The 13,025-nt window shown below is 52.0% G+C and overlaps 1 protein-coding gene across 1 annotated transcript in view; it reads right to left on the bottom strand.

The window, feature by feature from the left end:
* Positions 1 to 13,025, bottom strand: part of LOC111980569 (neurogenic locus notch homolog protein 3-like) — a 36,871-nt gene that overhangs the window by 12,005 nt on the left and 11,841 nt on the right. Inside the window, 10 exon segments of the mRNA XM_070433764.1 lie at positions 223 to 673; positions 810 to 1,043; positions 2,796 to 2,909; positions 4,178 to 4,291; positions 5,926 to 6,111; positions 6,232 to 6,387; positions 6,615 to 6,971; positions 7,801 to 7,818; positions 7,821 to 8,135; positions 8,356 to 8,498. Of these exon segments, the coding sequence (XP_070289865.1) occupies positions 223 to 673; positions 810 to 1,043; positions 2,796 to 2,909; positions 4,178 to 4,291; positions 5,926 to 6,111; positions 6,232 to 6,387; positions 6,615 to 6,971; positions 7,801 to 7,818; positions 7,821 to 8,135; positions 8,356 to 8,498 (2,088 nt within the window).

The following is a 13,025-nucleotide window of genomic DNA, read 5'->3' as shown; positions in this document are numbered from 1 at the left end:
TGGCGGTAGAGTGAGAGGTTAGGGATAGAGATAGGGTTAGGCGTAGAGATAGGGATATGGATAGGGATAGAGATAGGGTTGGGGATAGGGTTAGGATAGAGATAGGCTAATTAGGGATAGAGATAGGTAGGATAGAGATAGGGTTGGGGATAGAGAATAGGATCAGGGATAGGAATAAGGTTTGGGATAGAGATAAGGTTGGGGTAGGACAGCAGGGCTCACCTCTGACAGCCCTGGCGACACTTGCAGGTGAATCCGTTCAGCTGATCGATGCAGGTGCCAGCGTTCTGACAGGGGCTGGGCAGACAGTCATTACGGTCTAGGTCACAGTTCTTCCCCACCCAGCCYGGCTCACAGTCACAGCGGTAGCCGTTGATGTCYTCTCTGCAGGCGCCGTGCACACAGGGGTTGCTGCCACACTCGTCCACCTGGGAGWAACAGTAGGGAGGCTGGAAGCCCTCGGGACACTGGCAGTGGAAGCCGTTCTCCTCGTCCACACACGTCCCCCCYTTCCMGCAGGGTCCGGACGAGCACTCGTCCATCTCCACGTTGCACAGAGGGCCGGTGAAGCCTGGTTTGCACACGCAGTCGTAGCGGTTGATGCCGTCCTTGCAGATGCCATAGTCACATGGTTTGCRGGCGCAGTCATCAAAGTTAATCTCACAGTTGGTACCTGTGTGTACAAGAGAGAGAACACCAATCYAACAGCAGCACTATGACAGAGACCCCAGCAGAAAWMCTGTGTCRATAACCAGAATAAAGTAGAAGATATTTAGTGTTATGAATCTCTGTTGGTACTGCTCTCTCACCTGAGGTACCYTGCTGACACTGGCAGATGTACTTGTTGACCAGGTCCACACACTTGCCCCCATTCTGGCAGGGGTTACTGTGGCACTCGTTCAGCTGGTTCTCGCAGKGGTAGCCCGTGTAGCCCGCCTCYCAGTTACACGTGTAGCTGGCGATGCCGTCCACGCAGGTGCCGTGGTGGCACGGGTCGGGCTGGCAGTTGTTGGTGTTGCTCTCGCACAGTGTGCCCTCGTACCCTTGGGGGAGAGACAACAGGAATTAGAACAGGCCTCCTGGGGCTTCTTTGCGTCTCACTCTTCATCTTTTAGATAGTTATCTTTTAGATAGTTCTTTTAGATAGTTATTTCTCTTTAAATCTGCCTGCCACCTCTCCTCATCCAAACCCCTCCTACCATTTCCCCTCTCCCATTCACTTCTCTCCATCTCCACTTCCCTCTTTATCCCTTTATATTTCCTCCCCCTATTTCCCACTCTTTCTCTCTCTATGAAAGCTTCTACAGTTTGGAGTTCTGGGCCCCGTGGTTTCCATGCCGACGGTGGTGTGTGTGTGTGTGTGTGAGACTGAGCAGTGTTAGTTGGTTCGTTAGAGTGCAGAGCAGAGCCGTGTGGTGTGGTGGTGCAGAGCGGGTTGAGCGCTGCTGTGCCGGGTGCTAGGTAGGCCCCATCGTGCTGTGGGCCAGGGGCCAGGGCCTTGCGGTGTAGAAGGAGTAGGGCCCTTGACAAGGCTCACAGGCCTGGCTTTGTTCCCACCGGGGACAATGGGCCGCGCCACGTCTAACAGGGCCACTTCACTCAACAACAGAGGGGGGGGGGAGGACGACGACACAGGGAATACCAAGCAGCTGGTCACTGCTAAACAATGCAACAGGCTCCCCCATACTCACACATACATACAGCCTCCGACAAACACACACACAAACACACACACTAGACCAACTAACACAAACACACCTGCTCAAGAAACCAGCTAAAAACACTGTAGCTGTTCACAGTCTCACACATAGATGTTAATATGAATAGGAATGATCTTGAGTGAGCTAAGATATACCACAAGGCCAGTGCAGTGTGTTGGGGTGTGTGGGGGTATGTATTGTGGGGTACAGAGGAACAGATGTCGGGGGGATGACCAGCCCCAACCCCCCCGCCCCCCCAGCAGCTGCTGGCCCTGGGTGACCCTGTGTGTGATCCTGGGGTCCGAGGGACCGGCTGGGGAGAAGAGGGGGATTAGGGGCCTCAGTCCAGTCTCAACCCCAGCCCAGTCTCAATCCAAGCCCAGTCTCAACCCCAGCCCAGTCTCAACCCTAGCCTAGTCTCAACACCAGCCCAGTCTCAACCCTAGCCTAGTCTCAACACCAGCCCAGTCTCAACCCCAGCCCAGTCTCAACCCCAGCCCAGTCTCAACCCGCCCAGTCTCAATCCAAGCCCATTCAACCCCAGCCCAGTCTAAACCCTCAGCGTGTCTCAACCCCAGCCCAGTCTCAACCCAAGCCCAGTCTCAACCCAGCCCAGTCTCAACCCCAGCCCAGTCTCAACAAGCCCAGTCTCACCCAGCCCAGTTCAAACCCCAGCCCAGTCTAAACCCTAGCGTAGTCTCAACCCCAGCCAGTCTCAACCCCAAGCCCAGTCTCAACCCCAGCCAGTCTCAACCCAGCCCAGTCTCATACTCCCTCCCATGCCCAGTTCACCCCAGCCCAGTCTCAACCCAGCTTAGCCTCAGCACTCTCCAGCAACAGTCTCCCAGGTCCAGTCCAACCAGCAGTCTGAGGCCGCAACAGACACACAACCAGGGAGTCGTCTAACCCGACCATCACACTCACTCTCACTGAGACCATCACCATCTATAACCCCTATAGAAGTGAGGGGACAGACTTGCCTGCTGTAGGGGCTGACTGTCAGTCTAGGACCACTCATGTATGTACACACTGACACACACAAACACAGAACACACACACGGACATAAAGAAATGGACATTATTATTGCTCCTTACCTTCAGCACAGCGGCACTCGTATCCGTTGGGCCGGTCGTAACACTTGGCTCCGTTCTGGCAGGGCGTGCTGGCACACTCATCAATGTCGATCTGACACATGGTGCCAGTAAACCCTGGGACAGGCAAATACAGAGYTGAYGGGTCAGAGAAAAGCTCCAGTAGARGGGTCCACAGTGAGGTCAGCCAGAGGTCTCCAGGCTAGGTTAGGTGTGGGACGRCTGTACAGTGGGATGGTAAGGTTCTGAAGTGTCTGGACAGGGTGATCCATGGACTTGAAATGTCTACTGTGATCRARAGTGTAGGACCTAAACATGGTTCTGGAGAGGGTTAGGTTCMGCAATGTCTAGAATCTGCAGRGTTCTGTTACGTCTGGACTATGATGCATTCTGGGATGTCTGGTGAATTTGAGAATGTCTGGACTCTTAAGGACTATGTTGTGTTCTGGAATGTCTGCTAATGTCAAGTCACGGTTCCAACTTCCAACACGTCTACCAATCGCTTAACCCAGCAAGATGTTATCTCCCACATGCTTACCATTTAAATGGATTTCTTGCCKCGACATTKARGTAAATGTCAAACCAGAATAGTGAGTATGYRTAATGCCTTYGTCAACTAGCTGAGCCATTTCATCTTGTARACGTTCTTCTACAGTGTCTGAAYCAGCTCGTTCTCAATTTGTTGAGARGGKAACACCAAAATAGGCTTTAAATMAACTTGTATTCCATGTCTGAGAAAAGGTTTGGCTGGCAAAGCAACAGAAATCAATGGGGAAGGGGCCCTTGGAGGAGTCAATTGGTGCGGTCGGTTTAGGAATACCTAGTGGTGATTAACAGTGTGAGGAGGATGGACCTGGTCTGTGTCTCTGTGTGTCTGTGTTGCTGCTTGGGGCAYGAGGTTAGAGGGGGAGAGACAGTGGGATTGTTTTCTCTCTCAGGGACCCCCCCTCCCTGCCTGCATCAGCTACACAGGCTCAATAGCTAGATGGGGGGTGAGGGTGGATGTCTGCCCCAGATGTAAATTGCCAACCTGAATAAGAATCTCATTAGTAGGACTGCTGTCCCTTCCACATTCCACCATAGATGGGGAGAGGAAGGGGGAGGGGTTGTGGGGGGTCACAATAGTGTCTTTGTTCAGTGGAAAGGATAGGCAGGCTGCCTCTGGGGCCTGCGTGGCTTTTATGACTGGGCTTGGTTGCTCTAAACTCCCATCAGACAAAACTAGCAAGAGGAGCACTGATTCACAGGGACATTTAACTCTACATCTCACACCCGTTCGGTTCACACTGACCAACAGGTCAGCTATTTTCATTCATGAAAGGCTGGAGAGGTTCTTTGCTGTATCTCAACAGCTCAGAGAGACTCAGACATGAAACGGGTCTTACCTGGCTGACAGGTGCATGTGAAGCCGTTGACCATGTCCCGGCAGATACCGTCGTTCACACAAGGGTTGCTCTCACACTCATCCACATCCACCTCACAGTAGGTCCCCATGTAGCCTGGAAAGTAAATACGCATATATATATATATTTTAACATATATTTATTGGATTTTCAAACAGGACAATCAACATCATTATTAAAGAACACCCCCCTGCATATACAATATTAAAACAAATATCAAAGATCATAGTTATTCATAAAATACAAAAATGTGAAGTGAAAAACGATTCATCTGGGCCTTCTATGTCCAGGAGACATGACTTTATAGTTTCCCTATCTATCTAGGGGACTTCTAGCAGTGGAAAGAGTTCACACAGTCACAGTCTCAGGAGGCCACAGAAGGTTTTCAATCAACACTGCTCTTGTCAGAGTCCCAAACCACAGGGGGAAAGTTAGCTTTTACTCCCTGGATGGGAAACCATCACAAATACACCTAATTGAAGTGCTGCCTGGGCTAAGGCTGTGACCTGGATCACCAAACCCCACCGTGGTTCCACACCGTYTTACCACTCCCTGTCCCTGGGTCATCTTCCCCCTTAACAACTGTCCTYTATTCAGTGGAATCGTGCTATAGAGRGTTGCAGTGTCCCCTCCATTGAGGTGAAGCTGAGTGTGGACTGGGCCGCGGTGGCTCTGAAGAGACAGAGGCGGCGTGGAATCAGGAAGAACGGCCACTCCACATGGCGCTCCACCAGGCTAGCCGATGATGAGGAGGGTGGAGAGAGAGGAAGGGAGCTGTCTGTGGAAAATGAACGGGGAGGTGGAGGGGAAGGGGGAGGGTAGAAGCTCTGGGAAAAAGCCTCTCTCCCTTCTCTTCTCTGTGTGTGTATGAGGGGTGTAAAGTGGAGCACAGAGGGGCCCTATTGTTCTGCTCCATTCCCACCACTCKACCGCTCATTATTATTCACAGCACACTCCTCCCCCTCGCCTCGCTTCTCTCTCTCCCTCTCTCACCATCCAGCCCTATAGACCACGACTCCCATCCCTAATTTGCATAGTCCCCCAAACCAAACCCCCAGCCAGCATGCATGGACTGAGGACGGTGCCGTGCGTGAGAGTTTCAATGTGTTTGTGAAGGAGGGTCGGCAGCCTTGACTCTGTACCGTTCTAACTAACACACTGGCTGGCTGTCTTACTGGGACCACCGGTGTCAAGGTTATGAGCACCTCTCTAGCCCACCACCACCGCCACCACCACCGCCAGCAGCAGCAGCAGTGAGAACGTGTTACATAATAAGATCTAGTGCTGAGGGTTGATGGAGGGTTAGAGCTGTGGCTACTGCTACTCTGGGAAAGTCAAGTGTAAAGCCATCATCTCCAGAGTGTCTGGGGCTCAGAGGGTCTATAGTAAACAAGAGGGATGGGAGAGCAGTGAGAGATGAGATGAGACAGGACTGGGCTGTAGTTCCCTGGCTGTAGTTCCATAGCTGTAATTCCCTGGCTGTAGTTCCCTGGTTGTAGTTCCATAGTTGTAATTCCCTGTACTTATTTGTAGTTCTCTGGCTGTAGTTCAGTAGCTGTAATTCCCTGTAGTTCCCTAGCTGTATTTCTCTGTAGTTCTCTGGCTGTAGTTCAGTAGCCTTAGTTCCCTGTATTTCTCTGGCTGTAGTTCAGTAGCCGTAGTTCCCTGTAGTTCCCTAGCTGTAGTTCTGTGCTGTGAGGTGTCTCCAGGTGGTTGGGGTGTGGTCCTACCTGGCATGCAGATGCAGGTGAACTCTCCGATGCGGTCCAGACAGGTGGCATCGTTCTGGCAGGGCATGGACAGACACTCGTTGATGTCTATCTCACAGCGGGGTCCGGCGTAGCCTCGGCCACACTGGCACTGGAAGGACCCCTCCGTGTTCACACACTTCCCAAAGTGTTCACAGGGGTTGGCACCTGRAGGCAGAGGGAACAGGGGTKAGTGCACCCGCTCACACACAGTACATATAGGGSGGGGCCAGGTGAGATAGGACCAACACAAAGCAGAGGGCGGTGCTAAATAATATSCCATCTTACCAATGGAACACTCGTCCATGTCCTGGTTGCAGGCTCCGCCCACGAAGCCGGCGGGACAGGTGCAGATGGCGCGCCCGTTCAGGGGGTTGGTGTCACACACGGCGCCCTCGTTACACGGGTTGCTGACGCACGCGTCGTCCAGGTGACASAGCAGACCTGAGGGAGGGGACACAGTGACAAACAGAGCCATGTCAGGAACACTGTCCTCCTGTGAGTAAACAAACAAGACCCTAACTAACATACAGCTGACTGGGACTCGGACTGCAAAATTCTGGAAACTTCCCTGGTTTTCCAGACCGGGATTTCAGGAAAACCAGGTAATTTGGGGAAAGTTCCCGGAATTTCACAACCCTAACAGGGACACAGAGAAACAGTGGACTCACCGGTTTTCCCCACGGGGCATTCGCAGAAGAAGGACGCCACGCGGTCGTGGCAGGTGGCGCCGTTGAAGCACACGGCGGTGGCACAGTCGTCGATGTTCTCGCTGCAGTCGTCTCCCGTCCAGCCGTTGACGCACACGCAGGTGTGCCCCCCGATGGTGTTGAAGCAGGTGCCTCCGTTATGGCAGGCGTTGGGCTGCATAAGGCARTCATTGACATCCTCTGCACAGTACTGACCTGTCCACTCAGGTGGGCACTGGCAATTATAGGTGTTGACTCCATCCACACACAGGCCTCCATTCATACACCTATGCCCTGGGCAGTCGTCCACGTTCGTCTCACAGTTGTGTCCCTCGAACCCTGACAGAGAGAGAGAGAGAGCAGAGAGAGAGAGAGAGAGGGAGAGGTGAGCCAAGAAGCTAAGTCTCAGGGATAATAGCCACTCCCATTCGAGTTAAGTGCTCACTAACACATCCAATGCCCCCCACTTCCATTCATATGGTCTTCCTAAACATTCCCCTCTGCTTCCCACAGCCGTGGAGGTAAAGGGCAGAGAGGGGCAGTAAAAGTGTTTACATGTTCTCATGGCGTGGTGTTTCCCACAGTAGGCAGCAGCAGCAGCAGAGCACCAGGGAGGCCCCTGACACCACCAGGCTGACACACAGCGCTGTGCTGCGGTACAGAGGTCCCTACTCCCTGCCATGTTTGCTTGTTTTATAATCTCTCACAGTTTCAATGACTTTCCTCTCCGGCTCAGAGACATTTCCTGTCAGCTCCCAGGAGGGAAGCCAGAAGGGTCATGAAGTAAATTCCTCCTGAAGGGAGCAGAGCCCACTCTCCTCTCCCAACCCCGTTTGTCCCCCCATCCCGTCAACAAGCTATAATAGCAGCCAGAGAGAGAGAGAGAAGAGAGAGAGAGAGAGGCATGGAACCTGGAAAGACAGGGGAGTAGATCCACATCCCACCAGACAGCACTAGCAGCTACGTCAGACAGCCTGGGGAACCCTGAGAAAGACCTGGGGTTCATAGTGACTGCGGGCTCTGGGTCGTGTTGAAGCAGTGTTGTGTGTGTGTGTGTGTGTGTGTGTGTGTGTGTGTGTGTGTGTGTGTGTGTGGTGTGTGTGTGGTGTGTGTGTGTGTGTGTGGTGTGTGTTGTGTGTGGGCCAGTTTGATGAGCCAATCAGTTTACCTGGCAGGCAGGCACATCGTAGGTGTGATCTCCGGTCGGGCGGCCAGGTGCCCCGTTGATGCACTGGGAGGGGGCGCAGGGCAGGGAGGACACCTCGCAGGTGCGCCCGCTGTACCCAGGTGGGCACTGGCAGCGGAAGGAACCATGGGTGTTCATGCAGAGGCCTGCGTTGAGACAGACGCCAGACTTGCGGCACTCGTCGATATCGTTGCGGCAGTTCTTCCCCTGGAACCCGGGCGGGCAGGAACAATTATAGTGGTTATTCCAACTGGCACAGCGGGCGCCATTGGCACAGGGGCTGGTGGCACAGGCGTCTATGAGGGAGCAGTCTTGACCTGTAGATAGATAAGGGATGCAATGTCTCATTATGAACATTTTAGTTAAGACCTAAACCTAATATATGCTTTATAACTTGTTATAAGCATGCATGAGCCTTCAACTGCCTTTCATAAATGTACTGTACATAAATGTGCACAGATCAGCTCTTTCCGACACCACTCTCTTAGTAAACACTGATCCACACGGACAGACAGACAGACAGACAGACAGACAGACCTCTGAACCCTCTCTGGCACACACAGGTGAATTGTGGCATTCCGTTGGCCACCTGGCTCTTGCAGGCGGCTCCGTTGAGGCATGGCGACCGGTGACAGGGATCGAGGCTTTGGCACAGAGGCCCGATGTACCCCGGCCGACATCTGGACAGAAATACGGAACACAGCATGTTAGACTGACAGACAGACTGACAGACAGACTGACAGCAGAGCAGCAGGCCTCAGAGCTGAGCAAGTTGGGAGAGAAGTGAAACTAACTACAACTACATCAGTGTGATTTTCCAGCCAAAAGCCAGGCAGGCAACCCCGTTCCCAGCTCCCACCATGTTCCTGCTCCACCCCCTGACAGACACCTTGGCAGGCACCCCTGACTCTGACTCAGACCCTGGAAGGAGTCAGTCCCCTTGGCCCTGGACTGGGTGGGTTCCATTCAGTCAGAATATTTATACTGCAAGCACACACACACACACACACACACACACACACATTTTACACACACTGTTTCTAATTTGGAAACAGCTGTAAGCTATCAGTCATTGTCTTTCTCTCTTGTCTGTAAAATACAAGACATGCACTCTTCTCCATTTCCCTCTCCCTCTGTTGTTCCCAGCTGGACAGCATCACTCTCTCCATGCCAGTTCACATTCTTCCACCATTACTCCTTTTCCGCACTTCAGCTCTCACTTTTCCCCTCGTACGTTAAAACGAGCACGCCCAAAACCAGCAGCTTAGACCACCTGTGACATAGTTGACCTATGAGAGATGCAGACATTAGGAACCAGGACTCCACTAASACAACAACATTTCACTGACTCTGAGAGCTGCTCGCGAACGATTCTAAAGTCTAGATGAGAAATAAATGTCTCTGCTTCCTGGTTGTTGTTCTTCCTAGTTGTTGTTTTCCAGTAACGCATCACACCATCTTGATGGACGACTAAAGCCGGAACTAAAAGTGCGCAGGTAGGGTGAGGTAAACGACAGGTTTCCTGTGGCCTACTCCAGGGGCCCCAGGGGAGGGAGAGCTCGGCGAAGCACTACCTATTGGGGTCTGTTTGAGAGGGAGGCCAGTGTGATAGGTAGATAACCCTACATCCACCCAGGGAAAGGGAGCCCCGGTCCGGCGAAAGGGACGGGAATTGGCTCCCACTTCAAACAGGTCGTTTGAAGCTGATGACAGGGAAGTGATGGCTGGGCCCTGACCCTCCCTCGGGGCCCGCTCTCCTATTTCACTGTAAAATAACCCCCGGGCAGAAAACAACAATGGCTTTTCCTCTTCTTGTTTGCAGGAGGGGGTAGATCATCTCTGTTACTTTTTGTGCATCTTTTGTTACCTACTCTCTCTCTCTCCTCCCGCAATCTGCTTTTCTGACTCTGCTCTCTGACTGGGGGGCCTGAGGCTAGTGCAGGGGGAGGAGGAGCTGTTCCGTAGGGGCCACTCTTCTTGTGGGTTACCAGGCCCTGTGTGCTGAATACTGAGCCGGACTGCTCTCTGTCTCTCTAATACACTGTGTTCCATTGGCTGCTCTGCTCRGCTTCCTAAAAACAAGACTGCTCAGTGTTCTGTGGCCTTTCTTTCTACCTGCCATGACAATGGCGAGACCGAGAAGCCACAGGGCTCAGCATGGAGAGGCAGGCACACCCACATGAATGTGCAGCCGTAGAAACACACACACACCGGACCTAAAATCCAGAGAAACCCAGGAAAGTCCTCCCATTACAATTTGTTTCCCCTCTACACTTTCAATGACACGCTGAGAAGAATTACAAGATTATTCAAGTGCACCACTCTGATTAATATGACAACCGGTCATTTTGAACAAAACTGCCATTACAGTAAGAACATAATGGTTCTTGGCAGTTGGGACAGTGTTGGGGCCTGGGAGAGTTATGCTCCTCTACATGGAAGAAGAGCTTGAGCAGCAATATGGAGAGAGAGAGAGAGGTCCCGCTGGCTCGCTTAGTTTCCACGGCTACTCCTCCGTGTCCCAAAGCTCCTGCAGCATAGGCCTGGTTTTCCCTATGAACCCACTCACACGCTGGGAGGTCAGATGTCAAAGYTCACCAGTCTGATTGTAATGATAATGTCAGTCAGGCTGTGGAAAGGAGGGGGCGGAGCTGGCTGGGGGATGTGGGTGGTTGTGGGAAGGGAAGGCAGGGGTTGGGGGGATTCTGTTGGAGAGAGAATGTCTTTGGGAGGGTATGGGTGGGGTATAGAGGGGGGTCTGGTCGAGAGAGAATGTCATGTCATATTTCCTGTAATCCCTCGTCCCCTGCTCTGAAAACACTCTCTCTGAATCCCATATCCCTGTTGCCCTGGCAACCTCACAGACGAACGAGCAAGCCTCACCTCCCACCCCCTCCCTCCCAAGCCTTCGTCCCCTTTGCTATTTGTCATGGCTTGGCTGAGTTTATTTAGAAGCAAATGAACTATGTCTGGAATCTAGGGTGTCACCCAGGAAGAAACGAGGACAGCACTGCGTCGGTACAAAGAGACGTTTGGCCGGACTGAGGAGGGGAAGGGGAACCGCTTGGAGGTTTTAAAACTAACAACACAGACTGACACTCAAACTCTTCTGAGSCCATTCTGTGCTGTGMCCATTTAAAYCGCTGAAGAAAGAACGMCAGAACAGCCATCTTTTACGGCCTGTTGTTCTGRTCTAAAGYCCTTCACAACTCTCCCGGACAGACAGACAGACAGGGAATAACTTACAGCTACTTTTAGAAACTAGRGGATGTGAGACTGTATGTGTGTGTGTTTGTCTGAGGCACAGTGAATGAGACCKGGGCAGTCACACTCAAATCTTTTTGACTTGTATTCTGTTGATACGGCAGTTAAAAGTTTAAGGGAGAGAGGAGAATGTCAACCGACGACAGTGGAGAGAGCTGCATAATGTGTGGATAATACTGACTGAGAGATGTTACAATCAGGAAGTAAGGGTATGTAAAGTAAAAGAGTATGACTGGATTGTGAGAATAAATTAGGTGTGTGTGTGTGTGTGTGTGATTGAGCAGCAGCAGCGGTAGAGCGGGAGGGAATGCAGTGGAGAGATTGTTTGCTTTCCTTTAAAAACACACAGAGTCCAGCAGCCAAAACACACATTCTTTTGTCTAAGGCCTTGGCCATTGTCAACATGCTACTCTGGGAACACATAACTAAACCAGGGTTCTGTCAGTCTCGTGGCTGTGGAGGACGCTATTTCGTCCTGCACCTGTGGTTCAGTCAGGCAGCCTTATCAGAATCTGGGAGTTCAGTTCAGACTTTTACAGCCACCTGGATTCCACCAGTGTTGTGAAAGTGCTTGTCCACTGAGACTGCTGTAGTATAGCCTAGCAGAGCAGTAGCTGTTGGACCTTCGACCAGAGCCAGGGGGTGTTAAGTGTTTAGTGGTAGGATGTGGAGAGAGCAGGTGTGTGTGGGGGGGGTGTTGCGCAACCTCGGTCGAGATTTACTGAGGGCTGACTCCTGACCTTTGAGGAAGAGAGTGTGCCAGAGCCAGACGAGGGGGAGGTCTGTGGGGTGCAGCGGGGGCCGGGGCCAGAAAAGCCAGGGTAATCTCCTCACGTCACAACAGACCTGAGGGTTGACGCCAGCTGCAGCCCCAGCCAGCACCATGCATCTGTCCACATCTGTCAGAGACACTCAGGCTGTCTGGTGTTGGRCCGCTCTGCCAGGGCTTTACTCTTGCTAGAACAATGGAGCTATTCTGCCTGGCTGYTAGACGAGGCACGAACACCAACACACACACACAACATTACRTCACAAACACTCACATGCAATGGAGTMACTTTTTACACCTTCAACCAAAAGGGCACCAACGACAACAAAAACYATGCAKATATTCACATGGTATAATGTGCGCACACATGCAAAGAAACACCACAGTACACACCCAAACACAGGCAGGAACTTACAACCACTATAGCTGCTGGAAGAGGAGGGAGGKAGTATGGCGAGCSCATCACYGGGCTGGGGATCCACTGAGAAATGACAAAACMGGTGYCAATGAGATTGAGCTACTCCYACGTTCTACACTTTATGGGGGAGYCTTCTGAACAACATCAAGGGACCCAGACAGACCTACKGCYAAGACCCATTAGTAACTCCTATGTTTTACATGTTGAAAAGCAGACCCTGTGTTKAGGCTGAGCYTGTGTTCCTCTSCAGATAAAGGAGACGTGATTTATGTGTGTGAARRAGGACACCTCCGTTCAGCCCGTGTGAGTGACAGTAACSCAGAGARACTTTTTCTGCTCTGTGGGTCATTGTGCAAGGTAACCTGAGCCCACCCTCTCAGACACAATACATCACCCAGCCTGACACAGGGGTCGCAGGCCAGCTCACCTGTGGACGTCACGCAGTAATCTGTGACACGGTTCGACACACCACGGTCACGGCCTACAGAGCAACAAGTGTGGATGAATGGCCTGATCCCCACTCAGAGGGTGACCTATTCCACAGGTATTGTGAACCAACCAAAAGCCCATACAAGACAGATTGACAATAACAATAACAGGATAGAAAGCACAGCAGGGCCACCATCTTGTCATCCCCTTCAGCAGGAAGGAAGGAATCTCCAACCTCTACACTTCTGAGAACTGTCATGGAAGTTTTATCCTTCCCTTGTTTGCGAGCTTTTGCTTTGGGAGGAATTTACGAAGGTATGGGAATTT

Source organism: Salvelinus sp. IW2-2015, linkage group LG20 (genome assembly GCF_002910315.2).
Source record: "Salvelinus sp. IW2-2015 linkage group LG20, ASM291031v2, whole genome shotgun sequence".
NCBI classification, from domain to species: domain Eukaryota; kingdom Metazoa; phylum Chordata; class Actinopteri; order Salmoniformes; family Salmonidae; genus Salvelinus; species Salvelinus sp. IW2-2015.
This window is presented reverse-complemented; position numbering and strand designations above follow the sequence as displayed.